General features: G+C 41.4%; 2 protein-coding genes across 2 annotated transcripts in view; both read left to right on the forward strand.

The window, feature by feature from the left end:
- DCTN4 (dynactin subunit 4) overlaps positions 1-4,125 on the forward strand; it is a 21,431-nt gene extending 17,306 nt beyond the window's left edge. The window contains exons 12-13 of the mRNA XM_015423572.1: positions 236-339; positions 1,898-4,125. Coding sequence (XP_015279058.1) covers positions 236-339; positions 1,898-2,111 — 318 coding nt within the window. The 3' untranslated portion in view covers positions 2,112-4,125. The remainder of the gene's footprint in view (positions 1-235; positions 340-1,897) is intronic.
- A 4,922-nt stretch (positions 4,126-9,047) lies between these two features.
- Positions 9,048-21,300, forward strand: RBM22 (RNA binding motif protein 22). Its single transcript, XM_015423573.1, has 11 exons — positions 9,048-9,133; positions 10,295-10,348; positions 11,666-11,695; positions 12,318-12,450; positions 14,690-14,790; positions 14,883-15,055; positions 15,551-15,751; positions 16,458-16,622; positions 17,585-17,673; positions 18,380-18,514; positions 20,424-21,300. The coding sequence occupies exons 1-11, from the start codon at positions 9,080-9,082 to the stop codon at positions 20,552-20,554; spliced, it is 1,266 nt and encodes a 421-aa protein (XP_015279059.1). The 5' UTR covers positions 9,048-9,079; the 3' UTR covers positions 20,555-21,300.
- Positions 21,301-22,769: the final 1,469 nt, after the last annotated feature.

The raw sequence follows: 22,769 nt of genomic DNA on the forward strand, positions 1-22,769 counted from the left end.
GTATTGCACCTTACTAGCACAAATGTTGGTACATACTTGAAGGTGTTGCTGGGAAACACAATCTGTACTCTTGGTTGTAGCCACCTCCATGAGATTTCTTGGAAATAGCATGTGATTGCTACAAAAAAACTAAACATTCTGTCCAGCATCAACCTTTTATGGCTGCCGTAACATGTAAGAAGCTTGATAACAGGCAGTTGAATATCTGTCACATTAATCCTTTATGCAAACAACTTTTCAGGTGGTGGTTCCTACCAAGGAGCTTCTTCTGGCTGGCAAAGATGCAGCAGCAGAATATGATGAGTTGGCAGAGCCTCAAGATTTTCAGGATGACCCCGAGTGAGTTCCCCCCCCACCTTGTGTGAATGGTTAACACTGTGTCACCTCAGATTCACTGTTGGTTGGCAGCATTGGCTTTTGGCAGCTGACCAGCACTAATTGGTTTCCTTTGTTCTGTATGTCAGTGGTTTGAAAGTTGTGCTTTGCCGTGCTCTCTGTTGGGTTGTCTAAATGGCTGTCGTAGGGCCAGTTGAGATGTATATCATGTTAGTGGCAATGGAAAGAGGCACCAGGTGGCTGTTTCTCCATGCTTAGAAGGCAGTTTGCTCACCATAGCTTGTGCCTTCTTGGCAAGTACCATCAGCCACTCAAATGTGGCTGAATTCACCAGATGTGCAAAACTTACCATGTGATGAAGGGCAGAAGATGTAATCAGCATTCTGATAAATTACATTTGAACACTAATTGTTTCCAAGGCCCTCCATTATGGAAAGTGCAATGTTGATTGGCCTCAAGTATCTCCATATATACCTCAGCAACTTAATCACATTTGCAAAGCAACTGTAACATAAGTAGGTAAATCAGGTTCAACAAAAAATTCTAGCAAAATGGCACCATATCTTAAATAAATGTTGGTGTAGTTCTGAGCATACATTGGACTTGGACCTGAAAGAGTCGTGTTCAGATCTCAGCATGGCTGTCAACTTATTATGTGGTCTTTGGGCAAGCTGTGTCTCTGCTCAGTTCCCCATCTGTCTTACTTTGTTCACTGCTTTAAGCAGATATTAAGTCTGTTCATCCAGAATTTTTTTGCACAGTGGCAGGTTGTAGTGATGGTAGTTCACAATAGAGTTTTTGTGAAATAAGGAGATAAAATCTTAGCATTATCAGCTAATGGAACTATACAAATGCTTTTGAGACTTAGTCTGAAATTGTGGCTGGACTAGGTGACCCATGGACATATTCTGGTATGGGGCTATTTGAAAGGGGAAGATTTGAATGAATGTAATGAATCCAGTATGCAAACTTCCACATTGGCATGGTCATATGTAAGACTATTAAATCCATTAAATACAAGTTTCTAAGTATCAGGGGCAGATAATAGCTGTAACATGTCTTTCAAACCTACGGCCCCTTAAAAAGAACTGAAAGTTGGATGCTTTGTTGTTTATTTCATTTATACCCCACTTTTCTTCCCACTGTGGACCCAAAGGTGCTTGTATCATTCTTCTCTCCTGCATTTTATGCTTATAACAACCCTGTGATGTAGGTTAGGCTGATTGTGTGAGACTGGCCCCAGATCCCTCAGGAGGCTTCTATGGCAGAGTGGGGTTTTGAACCTGTGTCTCTCAAATCCTAGTCCAGCACTCTGCCCACTACAAGACCCTGGCTGGCAAATGATGCTATATTGAATAATCCTGAACACGTACCTTGGAACTGGAGATAATATATATAGACCTACTTTAAATCATTATATTATTTCAAGAACTTTTCATTAATACATCTGGGTTGCAGTGGAGTAATTAGGCTATTACCTGAAACATCAAACAGGTCCCTTAAAAAAAAGCCAACTCTATCAAATACGCAAATATTCAATATTTTCCTTTCTGTTTTGCAGCATTATAGCATTTCGGAAGGCTAACAAGGTTGGCATATTCATCAAGGTTACTCCACAGAAAGAAGAGGGAGAAGTTACTGTAAGTTTTAAGATGAAGCATGAATTTAAAAATCTCGCTGCTCCAATTCGGCCCACGGAGGAAAGTGATCAGAGCTGTGAGGTCATCTGGCTCACTCACCACGTGGAGCTCAGGCTGGGCCCTCTGCTTCCTTGAAGACTGTCAGTAATTGGATCCTGAAAGATGGCCATGTGCTGCACCGTGTCACTGTCGTAGAAGAACGTGTCCCAGATAAATGTTGAAGGCACTGGTTCACAGAGCTTCCTTTGGATGAGAACACACACCACATGTATCAGCCAAAAGTGGGGGAGGTGGGATTAAAGAGGAAGAGCCATGCCTCCGAACGATGTGTGCCTCTGCTTCTCTCTTTGCAGTGCCTACTAAGATGGTTTTCTGACTATGCCACATATCTGGTCAACTTTACAGCACGAAACTCAGTGTACACACTTGTGGCCATCTATGTACTTGCATTATGTTTTGATCAAATCACATGAGATTTCTTGGCAAAGCCATTCTTTGTGTCAACTTCATAAAGCTAGAGCTAGAGAAAGCCAAAATCTCTTTCTAGTAGATGGAGTTGGCAAGACAAATTTATTCCAAGGCTGCAGTACCATCTTCTTGTAAAGCAGCCAGCAGCAGGATACGCTCTCGCTTACCATCCTCGGTTTCAAGTACTAAATAGACATTCTGAGGAACATTCTATTGTCCTGTACAGTTTATTAAGGAAAGGCCATTATGAAAAGCAAACGGCACTTTGTGTATCCTCAGTATTCTTTGGTTTTGGGGTTTAATGTTTCTGCCACTCTTTAGCTGGGAGATCCATGTTTAAAATGAAACAGGTTATAGGGCAGTCAGTAAGTGAAAATGCTGCTGTAAATGACTTATTGAAGCTGCAGGGGGTGCTGCAAGGAGATTGGAAAAGGAGGCACTTGTTTGTGTTCGTGAAGTTATTCCTTTAAAAATAGTGTATGAACCAAAGATATTTGAAGCTTTTTGATAGGTGAGATCACTTTTGGTATGTGTGTTTCAATCTAACACCATGTGAGAAAGCAGCAACCATCACCCGCTGGGCATTTTTCCACTGTATGTACTTAAGACCCAAACCACTATGAGCATGGCTTTCTGAGCAGCAGATTAAGTGAATAAATTGTTATAATCTACGAAATACCCAAGGCTTGGCTCTGTATTTTGATTGGTAACCCTGAAATCAGTATTGCCATGCCGCACGCACAGAGACTCTTTCAACACATGCATGTCAGTTAAGCCTTTTGTTTGCTAGAGTGCTGAGAAGAAATGCATTGGAACACAGTGGGTTTTTTTTAACCCGATGGTTCTAGAAATAAGCAACAGATACAAGTATTATGAATTGAGGGTTTGATGTGCAGCATGCAGCAAATGGGGAAACTGTAAAGATCTTGGCAATGGGAATAAATGGCAGTGTGACTATACAGAATACTCTAGACAAATGGAAAAGATGGTATACTTATTTCAAATGCAGGCAAACTATTCATTTAAGTACATAATTGGAGACACACTAAATGGAAATGGTTGGAGAAGTGCTTTTTGTAGATCGCAGATTGTTCAGAGGTGTATTTTAAAATGATCTGCATTTGTCTGGAAGCATTTGGATGAAGGTTGCGCCTTATTTTCTAGTTTGTGCAATGGGTGGTTTAAAAAAAAACGTAATGTTTACAGGGCTTGTGTAGACTGTATAATGTAAAGCATGAGATTTAGAAGTCTAGCCAGTGTTTATGCTTAAATGTGTAGTGTTAGTGTCTGCTGTCCTCAATTTATAAACTAAATCCAAATAATTCCTGATTTAACCTCCCCCAAGCCACTTCTTGGCCAAGTAATATTTTGCAAGTTGAAGATAAGAGCTGAGATCTTGCTGTGCTGATAAAATTAATAGTCCTGCTCGTAATGTGTATAGGATATGTTTTGGAGGCCATAAGGGCTGGTTCAAAAACGGAAGAATATATTGGATTGTAACAACTTAGTCAAGGGATTTGTTTCTTTTTCTTGTTTAATCTTACAAAGCATAGGAATTACTGTTGGTATGTATTCCACACAATTCTGCAGAAACATCTCACTGGTTCTTCACAAGAGGACACTGGAAGCACTCTGCCTTACTGTTTAATGTAGTGAACTTTGAAATAAAGAAGCAGCCAAAGCTGTTTGTGTGTGTTTTTCTCCCCCTCCCTGCAGTGCAAGATTATACTATCTGGTTTATGAGTTTAAGACATCTGGACTGGCATGTTCTTGCAGTACCAACAAAGCATCTGTGGGGTTGAACCTGAGCAGTGATTAAATGATTTCAGGTTTTCCCTCCTCAACAATGGCTGGAAAGACTGGGCAAGGGAATGCTGTGGGAGCACCTGGTATTCTTGTCAGTGATAGCCCTAAGCAGTTGTGGACCTGACCAGTCCCTGGATGGGAGGTTATTTATTTATCAAATTTATATCCTCCTCCATCTCCCCTGAACGGGCGTCAAGGCAGCTAACAATGTATAAAATGCACCAGATAAAAACAGTACCCCCCCAAAAAAAAAGATTATAAGTGACTTCTAGTTAAGTGCTCTCAGCTTCAACACGACTAGCATGTAAATATTTTTGAAAGCAGACAGTGAGGGCCAGTTTTGTTATAGGAGTTAAGCTACTTGAGCCATGGTGAAACTACTTCTAAAAGAACCAAACACACACAAAGTCCTCACACTGAATCTGGCAATCGGTCCATCAAGGTCAGTATTGCCTAGTCAGACTGGCAGTGATTCTTCGGGGTCTCAGGTAGAGGTTTTTCACATTATGACTGCCTGATCTTTAACTGGAGATGGCCAGGATTGAACCTGCTTCTAAAGCAGAAGGTCTTTCACTGAGCCACAGCCCCTTCCCCTAATTGGGATAAGAGTTTTTTTTTGTTTGAGGTCCACTTCTGAGTCTCACACTCTGGATAGGGCATTTTGTACACTACTTGCCACTTAGAATAGAGCTTTTTGAGGAGATGAGAATATCCGTATAACAGGGCATGTCCTATAATTTTCTCCACTGCTTGTGTCTTATGAAACTGCAGCACATGTATGCATAACTGTGTTGAGCTATGCAGCATTGTTTAAACTGATTTGTGTTTTGTAGAGGTATTTAACCATCGGTACTTCTGTGTAGTGCTTTTTAGGTGCTCCAAATGCTTCATATGCATGACTAAGCTAATTCTTCAGCCATGGAAACTAGCCTGTTTTAATATTGCAGATAAGACTGAGAGAAACAGTAGTTGTGACTAGAGCTTGTGAATTTGTGGTGGAAGTAAAATTGAAGCAACTAGTTGCTGTCATTTATTCACTTGCACCCTGTTTTTCTGCCCAATGTGGATCCAAAGCAGCTTACATTTTTCTGCTATCCTCCATTTTATCCTCACAACAACCCTGTGAGGTAGGTTATGTGTATATATGTCAGGCTCAAGATCACCCAAAGGGTTCCCATGGCACAGTGGGCATTCAAACTTGAAACTCCCAGAATTCAGTCCAGTATTACACCACACTAGTTTTTCCTTCTAGTAGGTAGTTAGCTCTTTATGCTCAGGGATATAGTGCTTGAAGTAGGCCACAAAGCCTGAATCTGGCAAAACTAGCTTGGGTATTACTGACAACCAAATGGGTCAGTTCCTGTTATATACGAGACTCGAGACAGCAGGTGAACGGTGATAACAGCTTTATTGAACACGAAATCAGAAGAACCAGAACAAGACAAACAATGGAGCAACAGGCTCCTTTTTCAACAGTCTGGGCTTGGCAAGCCACACCCACAAGTCAGATAAGATCCAATCAAATGTAGTACATAAAGAAAAATCACTTCCCTCCAGAACTTCCTTTGCTCTGATAGGTCGGTTTACAATACCTTTGTCAGACTCAAGCTCATACATTCATACATTCTATTTCCATACATAACAGATCCCATTGAGAAAACGTCTCATGTGACCAAAATACGAGCAGCTCGGTTCATTTTACCTTCTAGGGGGAGTTCAGGCTTGATTTGATCTAGAACACATTTATTTGTTTTTTTTACCAACCACTCCTCCGACACCACATTTCAAATGAATCAACTCTCTTCCTGTCAGCTTTCGTCATTGTCCAACTTTCACTAGCTCTTTATGCTCAGGGGTATAGTGCTTGAAGTAGGCCACGAAGCCTGAATCTGGCAAAACTAGCTTGGATATTACTGACAACCAAATGGGTCAGTTCCTGTTAGATTCGAGACAGCAGGTGAACGGTGATAACAGCCGTCTCTTTCTGATTGCTTGGCTACAGTCTCCCTTTTGGTTGATGCGGCCAAGGAACAGAAAATGTTGAAGATTTTTGTTTTACATTGCTACAACAGACTAACTCTGTTACTCTTTTGAAAGTGTTATTGAGTCAGTCACTCTCCTGTCAGCCTATTCCTAACCTACCTCACAGGGTAATTGTGAAGCCAAAATGGAAAGAAAAGGCATGAAAGCCCCCCTAAGCATCTTGGAATGGTAGGGGAGTATAAAAATATAATTAAGCAAAGATGTCCCTTTTTGTTTTCAAGGACTACAATGCGCCGCCCTTCAAGTATTTCCTCCTGTGCCTAACTTGAGAGCAATGATTAACAGAATATTAATGCTGAGGCATCCCATGGCTGCTAAAGATGCTAAACCCCTAGAGAAGGCAAACAGAAAGTGTCATGTCAGCCAGGCAGTAGGCCGCACATTGCTCAGGACCAGACACAGGTCAGGCTAAGCTAGGCAAGCAGAGAACTATAGAGATGCGACACACTGGCTACCCTATCCCTATCAATGACTTTCACCCCACAGTCAACCTGACAATGAACCAATCTATGCAAGAAATACATTTTCTGGACACTACTGTAAAAATACACAATGGACGCATAGACACCACTTTATACCAGGAACCTACTAACTGACAAACATATGTCTCCAGCCACTATCCTAAACATACCAAATGATCCATTGTATACAGCCAGGCTCAGCAAAGGAAAAGGAGTACGACAAGGATGTATATTGTCACCTTGCTTATTTAATATATATGCAGAGTACATCATGCGAAATGCTGGCCTGGATGAATCAAAAGCGGGAATTAAGATTGCTGGGGAAAAGATCAACCTCGGATATGCAGACGATACCACTCTAATGGCAGAAAGTGAAGAGGACCTAAAGAGCCTCTTGCCTGATCAGGGTAAAAGGAGAGCGAAGAGTGGGCTTGAAGCTCAACATCAAAAAAACTAAGATCATGGCATCTGGCGCCATCACTCCTTGGCAAATAGAAGGGGAACTCGTGGAAGTAGTGACAGACTTCACGTTCCTGGGATCCCAGATCACCGCAGACTGTGACAGCAGCCATGAAATTAAAAGGCTCCTGCTCCTTGGGAGGAAAGCGACAGCATGATAAAAAGTAGAGACATCACCCTGCCAACAAAAGTCCGCATGGTCAAAGCAATGGTATTCCCAGTAGTCATGTATGGCTGCAAGAGTTGGACTATAAGGAAGGCCGAGCGCCGAAGAATAGATTCTTTTGAACTATGGTGCTGGAGAAGACTCTTGAGAGTCCCTTGGACTGCAAGAAGATCAAATCAGTCAATCCTAAAAGAAATCAACCCTGACTGTTCCCTGGAAGGCCAGATAATGAAAATGAAGCTCAAATACTTTGGCCACCAAATGAGAAGGGAGCACTCACTAGAGAAGACCCTGATGCTGGGAAAGATTGAAGGCCAAAGAAGACGGGGATGGCAAAGGATGAGATGGTTAAACAGTGTCATAGATGCAACCAGGCTGTATGCTACATCTGCTCCCATCCTACAGAGATTCTCACCTGTGGGATCTACAACAAACTTTTTTTTTTTGGAACCAAAGTATCTGAGACAGATTAACAAAGCCAGAATGGTACCCAGAGAAAATCTGTTGCAAGACAGGGCCCAAAGAGACAATAACAACACCACTAGTGGTCACATACAGCTCTCAACTCAGAACAGTTCAATGCATCATCAGCAACTTGCCTCTACTGGATAATGACAGTTCTCTTTCACAAGTACTGGGCAGTGAACCTTTTCTTATGCACAGACACTCCTCTAATCTCAAGCAACTCACCCATGATAATACAACATCTAATTTGAATATGGACATTGGTACCAGAGCTTGCAATAAACCCAGATGCCGACTTTGCTGCCACATACACGCAAACAACACAATCACTGGACCTAACATTAACAACATCTTTTCTTTCTCTGCTCCCCCCAACCCTACCCAGGGAAGGGAACACTGAATGGGAAAAGGAACACCGATTAGGGAGGTATGTCTCCCCTTCCCCGCCACCCTGCCGGGAGCTCCACAATATGTGTGAAAAAGCTACATGTGGCTCCCAAGCTGAAGACTGGCCACCCCTGTTCTAGACTAGTCCCTCCTGGCAACCCCCCCTCCACACACACCTATATGTGATGGTTGAGGAAATTCTGTTTCAATGTATCTGAGGAAGATAGATACAGGTGGGCAGCTGTGTTGGTCTGAAACAGCAGAACAAGTTTAGAGTCCAGCGGTACCTTTAAGACCAACAAAGGTTTACTCAAGGTATGAGCTTTCGTGGGATGCACACTTTTTCGAATACATTGGAATGTCTATAAGTTTGAACTGTTACTTTCCAATGTATTAGAAAAAATGTGCATGCACAGTGACACTAAAGCTCATACCTTGAGTGAACTGTTGCTGTAAAGGTGCCACTGGACCACTGTTCCCTCTAGGTGCCGCTGGACTCAAAAATGTGTATTTCAGGAATTGTGCTTGCACATGAAAGCTTATACCTTGAATAAAATTTTGTTGGTCTTAAAGGTGCCCCTGGACCCAGACTTCGTCCTAGGGAATACTCTTTCTTTTAATGTTCAGACCGCGGAGACTCCACACGACGCGCTGCTTCCGCCTCTTCTACGCCGGCGTCCAAACGGCCTCTCTTCCTCTGCGCTATTCCCCCGCCCCCTTAAACTCCACGTCCGTATCTTTTTTTCCATGACGATTCTCCGCCCCTTCCTTAAAGAGAGATGGAGTGAGGCCGATGTTTCCGGTGTGCAGGCAGTCCACATCCGGTGCCCGCTTTTCCGTGTGTCAAGATGGCGACGTCTCTAGGATCCAACACTTATAATCGGCAGAACTGGGAGGATGCGGTAAGGTAGAGCGGCAGACGGGGGTGCGTTCAGGGCCCCGACGGAAAGGAGCGCGCCTTTTCAAGCCCCTCTTCCCGCAGCCGAAGGGTCCACAACTGTCTAGTTGTCCCCTGTCTGGTCAAGGGAAGCAGGTGGTGTTGGGAGGCGGAGAGAGGCAGGAGCTGCCGCTTGCCCTCGTGTAACGGGCATCATAGAGGAGGTCTGAGAGGCTGGGTTTTGTCTCTTATGTTCATATGTAAGGTGAAGGTGTATCTTGCTATATTTGTTGAACGGAGCTTTCATATACAACACAAATTGCACCTTGTATCCCGTAAGGTTTCTCAGGGAAAAACATGCAAATAGCTTGTCCCTCTTAGCCTCATGCAATTTGCTAAGGCGCATCCTGGAGGAAATGCAGATGTTTCTGCAGTATTCTGAGTTTTTAAAACAAAAAAAAAAACAGCTTTGTGGCACTTTAAAGTCATGTGGACTCTTATTTTAACAGAAACTTCTGTGCCCTAGAGCCTATTTTATCAACTGCTCTGGTCCACAGAGGTTATGCTGGAGTAAAGATCAGTTAGTCTTTGAGGTGCTACAGGAGTTCAGTCTGTTTTGCTTTAATAATTGAAAAGGACACATCTCTGGAATGGGTAAAAAAAATTAACTCCTATACCTGAAAACTTAATCCTTGGTATATTTTGGTATATGTGGTTAAAATGTAATCTGTACTTCTTGTTTTCTATTTTTGTGTGATAGCTGTCAAAATTGCAGAATTTTTTTTTATTCTGAGAAGTGAACATACTGTTCTGCAAAAATAAAAGCTTGCATGCTAAGAGGCATTTCAGTCCCACCTGAAAGCATCTTGGATGCTGAATGCTCTCCGTTTTTCTCTTCTAATGGAGTGTCTGAACCATTTCTTGACTTGACTAATAAGAAAATATATGTGGGGAATTCATTTTTTAAAGCTTATAGTATTATGTGATGGTTGTGTATATTTTATGTTCTCTTTCCTTTTGGTGAGCAAGTAACGTGTGAATCCTGCTGATTGGGCATACTAAGGAATTAATGCCTGTGATAGCATCAGTCCAGTTTAAAACAGACTATAGAGGTTTTTTAATGTTTTTGTATGGTAAATTCAGCTGTTATCTTAGCCTGGAAATAAATTTCTTGTCTTTCATGTAGGATTTCCCCATTTTGTGTCAGACGTGTCTTGGAGAAAACCCATATATCCGAATGGTATGTGTTTTTATGTATTTGTAGGGAGGGGTGAACAAATAAAACCCTGGTGTTTGTATGCTAAGAATATAATATACACAATCAACATGAAAGAAGGGGAAAATACCAACTTCTGTGGACTTCTTTATGTAAACCTACATGCCTTAAAAGATTAACCCTGCTGTAAAGGTTATTTTTTTAAGAAAGCATTACTAGACTATATTATTCTGTAATCAAGTTGTAGCTATATAGATTTTACAAGAGTGCAATCTGGGGATGTTGGCTTGTTTCATAGTGAGATTTTTGTGTCTTTGAGGAAGTTAAATCCCCAATGCTACCCCTTACTCTCTTTATGCTTCTCAAAAGTTTATGTAAAAAACTAGATGGAATGTGTGTTTATTGTGGGATTAGTGTTTTAGTAAGTATTTTGGTAATTCTTTACAAAGTAGTCACAGATCAGCAGTCGTATGTATATATAGTTGGAAAGGTTGTACATATAATTGGCAAGATTTCCAGGTAGACATGGTTGAGAGAGAAGGGCAACAGATCGTATAGTAAGAATTTTCTATGAAATCATATTTTTGTGCTATTTGTAGGGATTATATTTCCATAAAATTGTGTTCTTAATATTTGTGTTCTGATCCAAAGTTTTGAATGTACTCCACTGTATAAACATAGCTTGTACTTGAGGGTGGGGTTGCCAACTGCCTGGAGAAAAAATGTCCTTTTAAAAGAGGCTGGATGGGATTTTATTTACAGCCATGCATGCCATGAAATGCTTCAGCTACCCCTTTCCACACATTAATCCTCTGTTAAATGAACAGAACTCTTTTCTCCAGGCCTGTTGGCAAACCTGTTGAGGGCCTTCCCCGTTAACTTTAATTGAGGGGAGAAATCCACGTATCCTTTGGTGTATACAACAATACTACACTTCAGTACAAGAAGAATGGGGAAACTTGTGGCAAGCAGTGGAGCGCCATGTGCAGGTCATATTCTCCATTCTTGCATGGAATTGAAAATAATACCAAATAATATTTCAGATTGGGTCTGTCTCGGTGGTGGGGGATGATCTAAATATTTTGAGAGAATGAATTCTTTTCCTATCCCATAGAACTATTATTGTTAATCTCTTTAGAAGAAGAAAGGTTGTGTTGCATGTTCTGTTTACTTCAGTGATGATATGAGACTGGAGTGATTGTATTTCTTCCTGAGGACAGTTAGAACAGATGGATATCATGTGCTGAGAATTTAAACCAGCAGATGATTCCTAATGGGAGCTGGTGAAGGAAAAGTGCACCATTTTTTTTTTACTAATATGTTTTGTTGTTGTTGTTCTAGACCAAAGAGAAATATGGGAAAGAATGCAAGGTATGTTTAAGATATTTTCAAAGCAGTTTAATTCTAAAGGGTAGTTGTACCATCTACAAATTCTGTTCATATATCTTCCAAGATTGAATGTCATTGATTTAGATTCTGCCAGTAATTCTGCTGGTGGATTCCTCTAGTGGAGTAATCCTTTCCATTGATAGAAAAAATGGGTTGGATTCAACCCAGTGTCCTAAGGGGGTTAAGCTTTTAAGTAATCTTTAACCTTCATCAAAGTTGGTAGAACATTTAAATAATGTCCTGCCAGTTCAATGCAAGAAAAATCCCTTGCATAGTGTAAACAAGTGCTTTTTGTTAAGGTCTGTTTTGAAGGCAAAATGTTATCTTCCTTTGTTGCTTTTCATTTTTCACTTTCAGTGTACTCCTAGTTCCCCAGTCAAATAACAGGGACCAGTGTAGATAATATTGTTCCAAGAGAACTAAATATATTCCTATTATGTTGCAGCCAACTTCCATATCCACTGGGTCTTGTCTGAACTATTTGTTTTGTTTTCAGAGTGTATGATAGTTATACTGATTCAGAGTGACATTGCTATTGTGTACCTTATTTATGTCTTGTGGTCCTAGATTATGTTGGTACATGCTAATTAAGTCTTCGTTTCAGATATGTGCCAGGCCGTTCACAGTGTTCCGTTGGTGCCCAGGTGTACGCATGCGCTTTAAGAAGACTGAAGTGTGCCAGACATGCAGCAAGTTGAAGAACGTTTGTCAGACCTGCCTTCTTGACCTAGAGTATGGTGTGTAGTTATCATTCTGGTATATTGAACAAGTCCCAAATTAACACAGTGTTGCCTCCAGTGAAGCAAAGGCAGTATGTGTACAGAAACGTGTTTCTGTGTGTGGACTGTTCTTCCTAATGCAGACCTGCATACAATAAAGGATGTTACAAGGGAGTAGATATCCAATAGCAACATTGTTGTCACTGTGGTGCCAATTCATTCATTTTATTGAATTTGCACCACCTTCCCCAGACAACATGGCAACATGTAATGGGGAGCTGAAGTGGATATTGTCATGTATAATGTGTGCCCAGCTCACTCCTATGCAGGAAGATCATTGGATTGAGTTCTACGGGTATCATCCACACTTTGTTCCTTTGAATGAGTTTATATTGCACCTGCTAGTTTATATTTAGTTAAAGCATTTCAGTGCTGCTTTTCCATCAAAATAGGGTCCCCAAGGTGGTATACATCAAAATATTAATTATAATATATTATAATAAAAAATATATAAAAGAAACATTTCAGTAAAAACATATAAACACACATAGCAGAACAATCAGGGAGGAGGAGGGATAGCAAGAGTTACTGGGGCTATGCCAAACAAAAGAAAAAACACTTCACCTGCTAGCAGAAGACAATGCTAGAGGAAAATACGCTAATCTCCCTGGGGAGGGAGTTCCCAAGTTTTGGTACCATGACTGAGAAGGCTTTTCCTTGGGTTGCTACCCATCTAGCCTGAAATGGTGGGGGCACCCAAGGCAGGGCCTCTGAAGACGACTTGTATGGATGGGTAGGATCATATGGGAGAAGGTGGTCCTTAAGGTATACTTGCCTCAAGGGCTTTGAAGGTTAATTCCAGGACCTTGAATTGAGCTCAGAAGCAAAGTGGGAACCAGTATAGATGGAACAAGACTGCAGTGATACGGTCCCTACAACCCACGTAGTTGACATTCTGGCCACAGCATTCTGAACCAACTGTAGTTTCTGGACAGTCTTCTAGGGCAGTCCCATGTAGACCACATTGCAGTAATCTAATCTAGATATTAGCAGGGCGTGTACCACAGTGGCAAGATCTTTCCCATCCAGGAAAGGCTGCAACTGACTCTTGGAATGATCCAGGGGGCTGTGCCTAAATGTACCATGCCCCATGCAAGCATGGAGCTTTTTAGTGCAGCAACACTTGCCTGCCTAAAGTCACCCCTCTGCTTGAGACGCCCTCTGGTGAAGCATCTTATAAGGTGGTTCTTTCGGTATGGAAAATATGTACATATGCTATCACCCTTGCAAGCTGTCTTTTTGGACTCATACTTCCTTGAATCCTCTATAGCCTTTCTATCTGATGTAGCATAATCTGTATGTTAATACATCACAGTGAGTGTTGTATATCACAACCAACTACAGGTTGGGGGCAGGGTTATGAGATAGACAGAATGCAATTACCATGCTTGTTGAAGGATATTCTGCTCCCATATGAACCTTCTCAGTATTTCATATCTTCAGCAGAAGTACCATTTTGTTTCCCCCATTTCTGACCTATGATGGGCAGTTACGACAGATGGGGCTTTGTTTTGTTTTAGGATTGTTTTTATAAGTATATATTTTATTTTTCGTGTTTACTGAGCATTGTAAGCTGTCTCAAACTGTGTTAAGAGGCAGCCTAGAAATATTTTTGGAACTGTGTCTGCAGCAGTCCACCAAAGGTTACTGGTACAGCAGTCCCAGTTGTACATAAAACATGACAGCTTTCCTTTTAGTCATTAAATACTATTAATTTGATCATTGTTGGGAGTTGTCTATATAAATAATTTGTATTGTGGCAATTTCCTTTTGTCATCGTAAGGAATTGGGAGGACCCGGGCTTGATGTAACAAGTGGGTAAAGTGTTATCATAGGTGAGGATTAGGATTGTGTTGTGCAAAATACAATCACCAGAGTGTGCTAAAGGGGGAAAAAATCATTATGAAAGGTGAAGGATAACAGGTGTTATTAACTGGATGGTAGTGATATACGGAGGTATTTTGATAGGTATGTAGAAGGCACACTGAAATTAAGCAATCTTCCAGTTTAAATGTTTGCATTTCTTGGTAAGCAGAGTTTTGTCCGTTAATGCATACTTTGTTTCCAAGGGTTCTTTACCCTATTTGGTAAAAATTAAGAAAGATGCACATTATTATTATTTAAATAGTCACAGCTGCAGTAATAAGCTCTTGACTGTTTTGCCTTTATTAATTGCTCTTTTTTCTTCAAATGTTAGGTTTACCTATTCAGGTTCGAGATGCTGGACTCTCACTTAAAGATGATATGCCCAAGTCGGATGTTAATAAAGAATATTATACTCAAAATATGGAAAGAGAGGTGAAGCAATGTCTCTTGTGTAATTTGTGCTGTGAGCTAAGTGAACCTTCTGCTTGACCTTAATGTTTATGCCTGTTTATCTGCCTTTCCAGATCATGAACTCTGATGGCACTCGGCCTGTCGGTGCTCTAGGAAAGGCTACGTCTACCAGTGACATGTTGCTGAAGCTGGCTCGGACCACACCTTATTACAAACGCAATCGGCCACACATCTGCTCATTTTGGGTGAAAGGAGAATGTAAGAGAGGGGAAGAGTGTCCCTACAGGTATAGTTGTGCTGAGAAAGATATTCTCCCTTTTTACTTTCTTGAGATGCAATGTTTTAGATGCACAAGTAACTGCACAGCAAAGTGAAAATAATGCTGGTATATTTAAACAATGGGGCAAAAGTTGATTGTTGACTTGGCAAACATCAGAATGGGAGTATCGCTCCTGTGCAAGTGTTTGCCGAGTGAATTGAGCTGACCGTTGGGAGACCTCAGGCCACACCAGTGACAGATTTTTATTCCCAGTGTTTGCAAAATCTGCCCATAATTGATCATCTAAATGTATCTTGATGAGGTCCTTTGTTTTGAAAAACAATTTCATACTTCCAGTCCAAATGCTGCCTTTCATTTAGATGACTAATGAGGCTGAAAGCAAAACTATAGAGGTGTTTAGGTTTACTTAATTAGAATTTTTTAAGTCTAGAGGAAAACTGAAGCATGAAATTGGCACTTGTTTTCAGCAGATGTCGTAAAATGTTGTTTCTGAATTCTTAGGCACGAAAAACCTACAGATCCAGACGATCCTCTTGCTGATCAGAACATAAAAGATCGTTATTATGGTATTAATGATCCTGTGGCTGACAAGCTTCTCAAACGAGCTTCCACAATGCCTCGTCTGGACCCACCAGATGACAAAACAATAACAACACTGTATGTTGGCGGTCTGGGTGACACTATCACTGAGACAGATCTTAGGTATGACATACCCAGCTCTTGTTCTGGCTTCATGTCTTCACAGTGTTGCATGCATTTCTTTGAGGAAGGGTGTATCTACACTAGTGTGCGCTTCCAAGAATATATTGGAAAACAGCTGGTACAGTGTATGTCTGTCTAGCCTTCTTCAAGTAGCCGTGTTCCTTCATGTTTCTCTTTTTGCATCTAAAAGTTTTGTACAGATCTCTGCATTTGTGTGGTGCACACATGTAACCAACAATACAAGAACAAATAGCTGATGAAGGGCACTCACCAAAATAAGACATTCAGTGTAGAAAGCAGCAATGGTGTATTTTGGTTACCCTTGAACTGTGTAGGAACGATCGTATTTATGCACTAAGAAAGTCTGTCTTACCAGCTAATAGTTAAAAGCTGGATTTATACAGCAAACAGCTTCAGTGGCTAAAATGAAAGCCAATTTTAAATCTGTAGCATTGCTCTCTTTACAAAGGATCCATTTTATATTTCTTAGTAAGGGACTGTGGGAGTAACTATGGTTTCTATACAAAGAGGAAGAAAACACTTCCAGATTCCAGCTGACAGAAGTGTGGATATAAACTTCTCCATACCTGGTATAGAGAGATGCTTCATGTCTCTGCAGCTGTGTAGCATATCAAGAGTCTGAGTGGCCTGACCAGCAGTAATGAGGGACAGTATCACTGTATTGGACTGTATGTTTCCTCCTCAGAAATCACTTCTATCAGTTTGGTGAGATCCGGACGATAACTGTGGTGCAGAGGCAGCAGTGCGCGTTCATCCAGTTTGCCACACGACAAGCTGCAGAAGTGGCAGCGGAGAAGTCCTTCAACAAGCTTATTGTTAACGGCCGCAGGCTTAATGTGAAATGGGGCAGGTGAGTGACTGGGAGAAGGGGAGATGGCAGCAGGCATGTTTCTTTTAGACATTTTCCTCTGCACAAATTTTCGTGTTTCCGCAGTCAGCTGCATACGTCAAGTCTAATGCAAGCCACATAGCACACTTCTGGTTCTACTGTGCTGGCTGAGTTTCAGACTTTCCAAGCTATCTTGGGAGCAGTGTTCCCTCTAAGCTCAGTTAGTGTGAGCTGGCTCACCGTTTTTTTAGCCTCCAGCTCACACATTTTTGTCTTAGCTCAGGAAGGATGGCTCCAGAGCAAGCTAATTTATGCAGTAGCCAAATCGCTTGCTCACAACTTTAATGCCAGTAGCTCACAAAGTAGAATTGTTGCTCACAAGACTCCATGCTTAAAGGGAGCATTGCTCTGGAGGGAGGTGGGGAATGCTGGGCCTGTGGGAAATCGACTGACCCATACAGCTGCTTGTAAGTAGAATATTATCTGTTCTTTCCCTGCAGCCCCTCCCCCCTTTATAACTTGGTAACACTGAATTTCTAAATTTATGGTCAAGCTTACCCACTTAATGGAGCTGCGGTGGCTCAAGTGGATTTTGTAGAGTGCTTTGTGACTTGTTAGGCAAAATGAGTTGGGGATAAATGGCTTTCTTTATTCTGCCCCTGGGAACTAGAGGTGCTATGGGCACCTGTCTCAGAAGTTAAGGAGGCTGCATTTTGAATTGGGCCTAGCAGGAGGCTGGATGATTTAGAGATGGCAACTACAGCTAGAAGGAAGTTTTATCAATCAAGTTAACAGGGATTACACAGAGAAGAGTTGCAATGGAAGGGCTTGCTCATTAAGCTGAAACTACTTTATTCAGGTGCTTTGTGGAAGGAGCTTCTTTTGTTCATGCGCATCAAACAGACTGGCTTTCGAGCAAGGGAACCTTTACCTTTACTTTACCCACTTAAGTATTGCTCAAGTATCTTTGGTTTGGCCTTCAGGTCTCAAGCAGCCAGAGGAAAGGAGAAGGAAAGAGAAGGGACCACAGAATCTGGTATAAAACTGGAGCCTGTCCCTGGTCTACCTGGAGGTAAGGTTTGAAAAACATGGTATTTTATTTATTTATTGTCCACATTTCTTACTGGGACTGAAGGCGGATTATACAGAATAAGTCAATACAATCAACAAAATGGGATATTTAATAAACAATGCAATAGGATTAGATTTGTGGAACCAACCAAAAATCTGAAGCAAAGCATGATTATTAACATGACACATTAAATGATGCAAAACTACATAGAAGAATCTTATTCACAGCAAGCTGTACATGGTAGTGTCGACCACGGTCCCTAATCATTTACCCAAGTAACTTTGCAAAACATTTTGTAGAGTGCTTTGTGACTTGTTAGGCAAAATGAGTTGGGGATAAATGGCTTTCTTTATTCTGCCCCTGGGAACTAGAGGTGCTATGGGCACCTGTCTCAGAAGTTAAGGAGGCTGCATTTTGAATTGGGCCTAGCAGGAGGCTGGATGATTTAGAGATGGCAACTACAGCTAGAAGGTTTATCAATCAAGTTAACAGGGATTACACAGAGAAGAGTTGCAATGGAAGGGCTTGCTCATTAAGCTGAAACTACTTTATTCAGGTGCTTTGTGGAAGGAGCTTCTTTTGTTCATGCGCATCAAACAGAATCACTGATCCCTGCAGTCTGGTTTCCCATCTCTGTGCTTGGATTGTTCTTGCCGGCATACTGTCTGCGGCACACAGTATAATACGTTGGTTTTGTGTCCTGCAGCTCTTCCTCCTCCTCCAGCCGCTGAAGAAGAAGCCGCTTCTGCAAACTATTTCAACCTACCTCCCAGTGGCCCTCCTGCTGTGGTGAACATTGCCCTGCCACCTCCTCCTGGCATTGCTCCACCACCACCTCCTGGTAATTCCCCCCCCCTTCCTGTTTGGGAAAGAGACCCATGGGTATCTTTTAGCCTTGAATTTGTAGATTTCATTTCTGTGTCTGGTTATCTTTTGCAAGTGTGTTTTTAATCTTCAACTTCAGGGAATAGATTAGATGACAAAAAAGTAACGTACAGTATCAGGTGTTTCAGTCCATGCTGTTTCCATCCTTCAAGTCAGTTTTGTATTTTCTTCTCTAGAATCCAACTACAGCCCAGAAGAATCTTATTCACAGCAAGCTGTACATGGTAGTGTCGACCACGGTCCCTAATCATTTACCCAAGTAACTTTGCAAAACATTTTGTATTGTGACTTGTTAGGCAAAATGGGTTGGGGATAAATGGCTTTCTTTGTTCTGTCCCTGGGAACTAGAGGTGCTATGGGCAACTGTCTTAGAAGTTAAGGAGGCTGCATTTTGAATTGGGCCTAGCAGGAGGCTGGATGATTTAGAGATGGCAACTACAGCTAGAAGGTTTATCAATCAAGTTAACAGGGATTACACAGAGAAGAGTTGCAATGGAAGGGCTTGCTCATTAAGCTGAAACTACTTTATTCAGGTGCTTTGTGGAAGGAGCTTCTTTTGTTCATGCGCATCAAACAGAATCACTGATCCCTGCAGTCTGGTTTCCCATCTCTGTGCTTGGATTGTTCTTGCCGGCATACTGTCTGCGGCACACAGTATAATACGTTGGTTTTGTGTCCTGCAGCTCTTCCTCCTCCTCCAGCCGCTGAAGAAGAAGCCGCTTCTGCAAACTATTTCAACCTACCTCCCAGTGGCCCTCCTGCTGTGGTGAACATTGCCCTGCCACCTCCTCCTGGCATTGCTCCACCACCACCTCCTGGTAATTCCCCCCCCCTTCCTGTTTGGGAAAGAGACCCATGGGTATCTTTTAGCCTTGAATTTGTAGATTTCATTTCTGTGTCTGGTTATCTTTTGCAAGTGTGTTTTTAATCTTCAACTTCAGGGAATAGATTAGATGACAGTAAAGTAACATACAGTATCAGGTGTTTCAGTCCATGCTGTTTCCATCCTTCAAGTCAGTTTTGTATTTTCTTCTCTAGAATCCAACTACAGCCTACTCTTCCATGTACTTACATGGAAATAAGGCATGTTAAATTCAAATTGGGACTTACTCCCCAAGTAAATATACATTGGATTGCATCCTTGCTACCTATCCTTACTCTTTAAGCATGTCTGTTTAAATGGCCAAAGTTGTAAAAGAATGCAAAAATCTAGTCTACACACATTGCAATTTTTGTCGAAATTTCTCACCACCTTGGAATAGTCTGTTGTATCTATTGTGTGCTGTATTTTATTACTAGTTTTTAATTTAATCTAGATTATTTATTGTTCTGTTCTGTTGTAAGCCACCCTGAGCCCTGCAGGTAAGGGCAGCCTAAAAATCCAAATAATAACAAAATAAGGAATAATTGAGCTAAAAACAAAAGTAAATTGTGTTAAAGACAACTAAGCCAGAGTATAGATTCAGGTAGGTAGCTGTGTTGGCCTGAAGCAGTAGAACAAAATTTGAATTTAGTGGCACCTTTAAGACCAACAAAGTTTTATTTAAGGTGTAAGCTTTCGTGTGCAAGCGCACTTCCTCAGACACATTAAAACAAAATTTCTTCAAGCCTTACATACAGGAAGATTGGAGGGGTGTGTGGAAGCATCAGGAAGAACCAGTCAGAGTTAAGATACGTAAGTGAAGCTAAGATTGGATCAAGGCAGCAAGATTAATGAACGGCAGCAAATTAGCATGTAAACCAGAGTATGTAATATTAAGGAGGCTTGGGTGTTTGGCACAGAAACAGGAAATTTGGGGGTGTTGCATGTATCTGTAGCAGGCAGTTTGAGGTAGGGAAAACTGATGTGCCTCTTCTTTCCACAGGTTTCGGGCCACACATGTTCCATGCCATGGGTCCTCCACCTCCTTTCATGAGAGCCCCAGGTCCCATCCACTATCCTTCTCAAGATCCACAAAGAATGGGTGCCCATGCAGGGAAGCACAACAGTCCCTAACATCGCCATCTTGTTTTTATTATTATTTTTTTAAAGAGAACTTATGTTGGTAGTATACCACATTCAACTGTAATGAATGGAAATCTAAGCCTCTCTTTTCTTTGTGTACACACAGTCCAGGCTTAGTCCTGCTGTGTTGCCCCTAGGAAATGTGATCATTTGTATAACCAAAATACCTAACCTGGGGAGAGAAAAGGGTGGCTTGTGTTCTGCGCTAGAGGAACAAATGGTTCTCAAACTTCAAATCCCATCAGTGTATCCAATTTTGAAACTTTTGTCTCTTGACAGAAACAAAATTACTGGACCAGTTTGGTAATCGCCAAGCAATTACGCAATAGAAGCGGTCCTCTTTTGTTTGGAAACTCCTTTACAGCAAATCTGTTTGAATGTCAAATTATTGTACCTTTCCTTGCACTGAGCTGGAATGGAAGGGTACAGGAAGATCAGATTAATATGAAGGGCATTCAGATGGTGTACAGCTTTGTAATAAATACTGTTTCTCTTTATTCTTGATCCTGTCTGTGATGCTTGCTACCAAAAGTTGAGGTAGCAGCACTGCATGCTTGTAACCTCCATTAAGAGGTTGGTGACTCTGGAGTTGCGGCTTACATGGCCTTCATGTCCAGTTGCTACTAAAACTAGTCTGGTCTATTTCCGAACTTAACATTTGATTACCGATGGCTGTTTTAGATGTGTTCTCGGTATTTGCCCTCGACTGTCTTTTGTCTGTAATGTGCCCCAGTAAAGAGAATCATATTTTTATCTACTCATGTGACTTGTTGATTTTGTTTTGTTTTTAAGTGACAGTGGGCAAATTTTCCCAGTCTTACCTGGAATACAGAATTTGATTGGGGAAACGCCTATTAAATGCATTTTGAGTTGCAGGTGATGGAAAATTTCTTCAAAAGATTTTGAGTTTTAGGCATATCCAATGGCTGGAAGTTGCAGGTGATGGAAAATTTCTTCAAAAGTGACCAAGTCCATAGTTAAGCAGTTTGAAGGCTTTAAAAATGCTAAAGCAAACAGATCAATACATCAAAATTTGTAGGAGTTGCATAACATGCCAGCTATCATGACAGCAGTTGTTCATAATTAAGCAAAGGTTTGGATGCTAATACTAGAAATGGAATATCTCATCTTAGGCTGCTCGTATAGGCTGTGGTTTATGCCATTGCATACTATGAAGATCATGTTTGTATCTAAATCACATAGCCCCTGATGCTAAAAAAGTGCATGGAAGAACCAGAAAAGGGGCAGCAACTACTGATTGTAGTTCTCTTAAATCTCTTATATTAAAGCTAAGTGGGCACACACGAGACCTTACTGCCCACTAAGCTGGTCACAACTTTGCACCTGAATACTGTTCTGGTGTGTCCTGTAATACTGGCCATTTGGAATTCATGAGTTGGATCTGTGTTAGTCTGCTGTGTTAGTCTGCTGCAGAAAAAAATATGAATATTAAAGATGAATATTTATTGTGACCTATTTTTTCTATTATAGTTTATACGACAATAACTTTTCTAGTCTTTAAGGCACTGATAACTCTTCTCGTCCTTAAGGAACCATCAGGATTCCCCTCCCCATGGGGTATAAAACATTTGATTTACACACCATTCGCTTTACCTTTAAGGGGCTTCCTAAAAAGGTAAAGGTTCCCTTGCTCGAAAGCCAGTCGAATCCGACTCTAGGGTTGCAGTGCTCATCTCCGTTTCAAAGCCGAAGAGCCAGCGCTGTCCGAAGACGTTTCTGTAGTCATGTGGCCAGCATGACTAAACACCAAGGCGCACAGAACGCTGTTACCTTCCCACCGAAGTGGTACCTATTTATCTACTTGCAATTTCTTTCGAACTGCTAGGTTGGCAGGAGCTGGAACTAGAGACGGGAGCTCACTCCGTCTTGCGGCACCCGGGTCTTGAACTGCTGAACTACTGACCTTCCACAGCCTGCAGTTCAGCATCTTAACCACTTGAGCCACCGCAGCTCCTGTAAGGGGCTTCCTACCTGCAAGCTTTTCAACAATCAGCTTTTCCCAAATAAACAACCCAAATGCATTTTAAAATATAATTCATTTTATTGCATTGCCCCAATTACTTCTGAATGTAAACATGACTTCCAGTTCGTAGGTCCACTGACAATTTGTTTATAATTCGTAAATAATAGACTGTTGTTCCTCCCTATCTTCCTACATGCTGTAATTGAGAAGTGGAATGGAAGT

Source organism: Gekko japonicus, unplaced genomic scaffold (assembly GCF_001447785.1).
Source record: "Gekko japonicus isolate JY-2015 unplaced genomic scaffold, Gekko_japonicus_V1.1 scaffold3920, whole genome shotgun sequence".
NCBI classification, from domain to species: Eukaryota; Metazoa; Chordata; class Lepidosauria; order Squamata; family Gekkonidae; genus Gekko; species Gekko japonicus.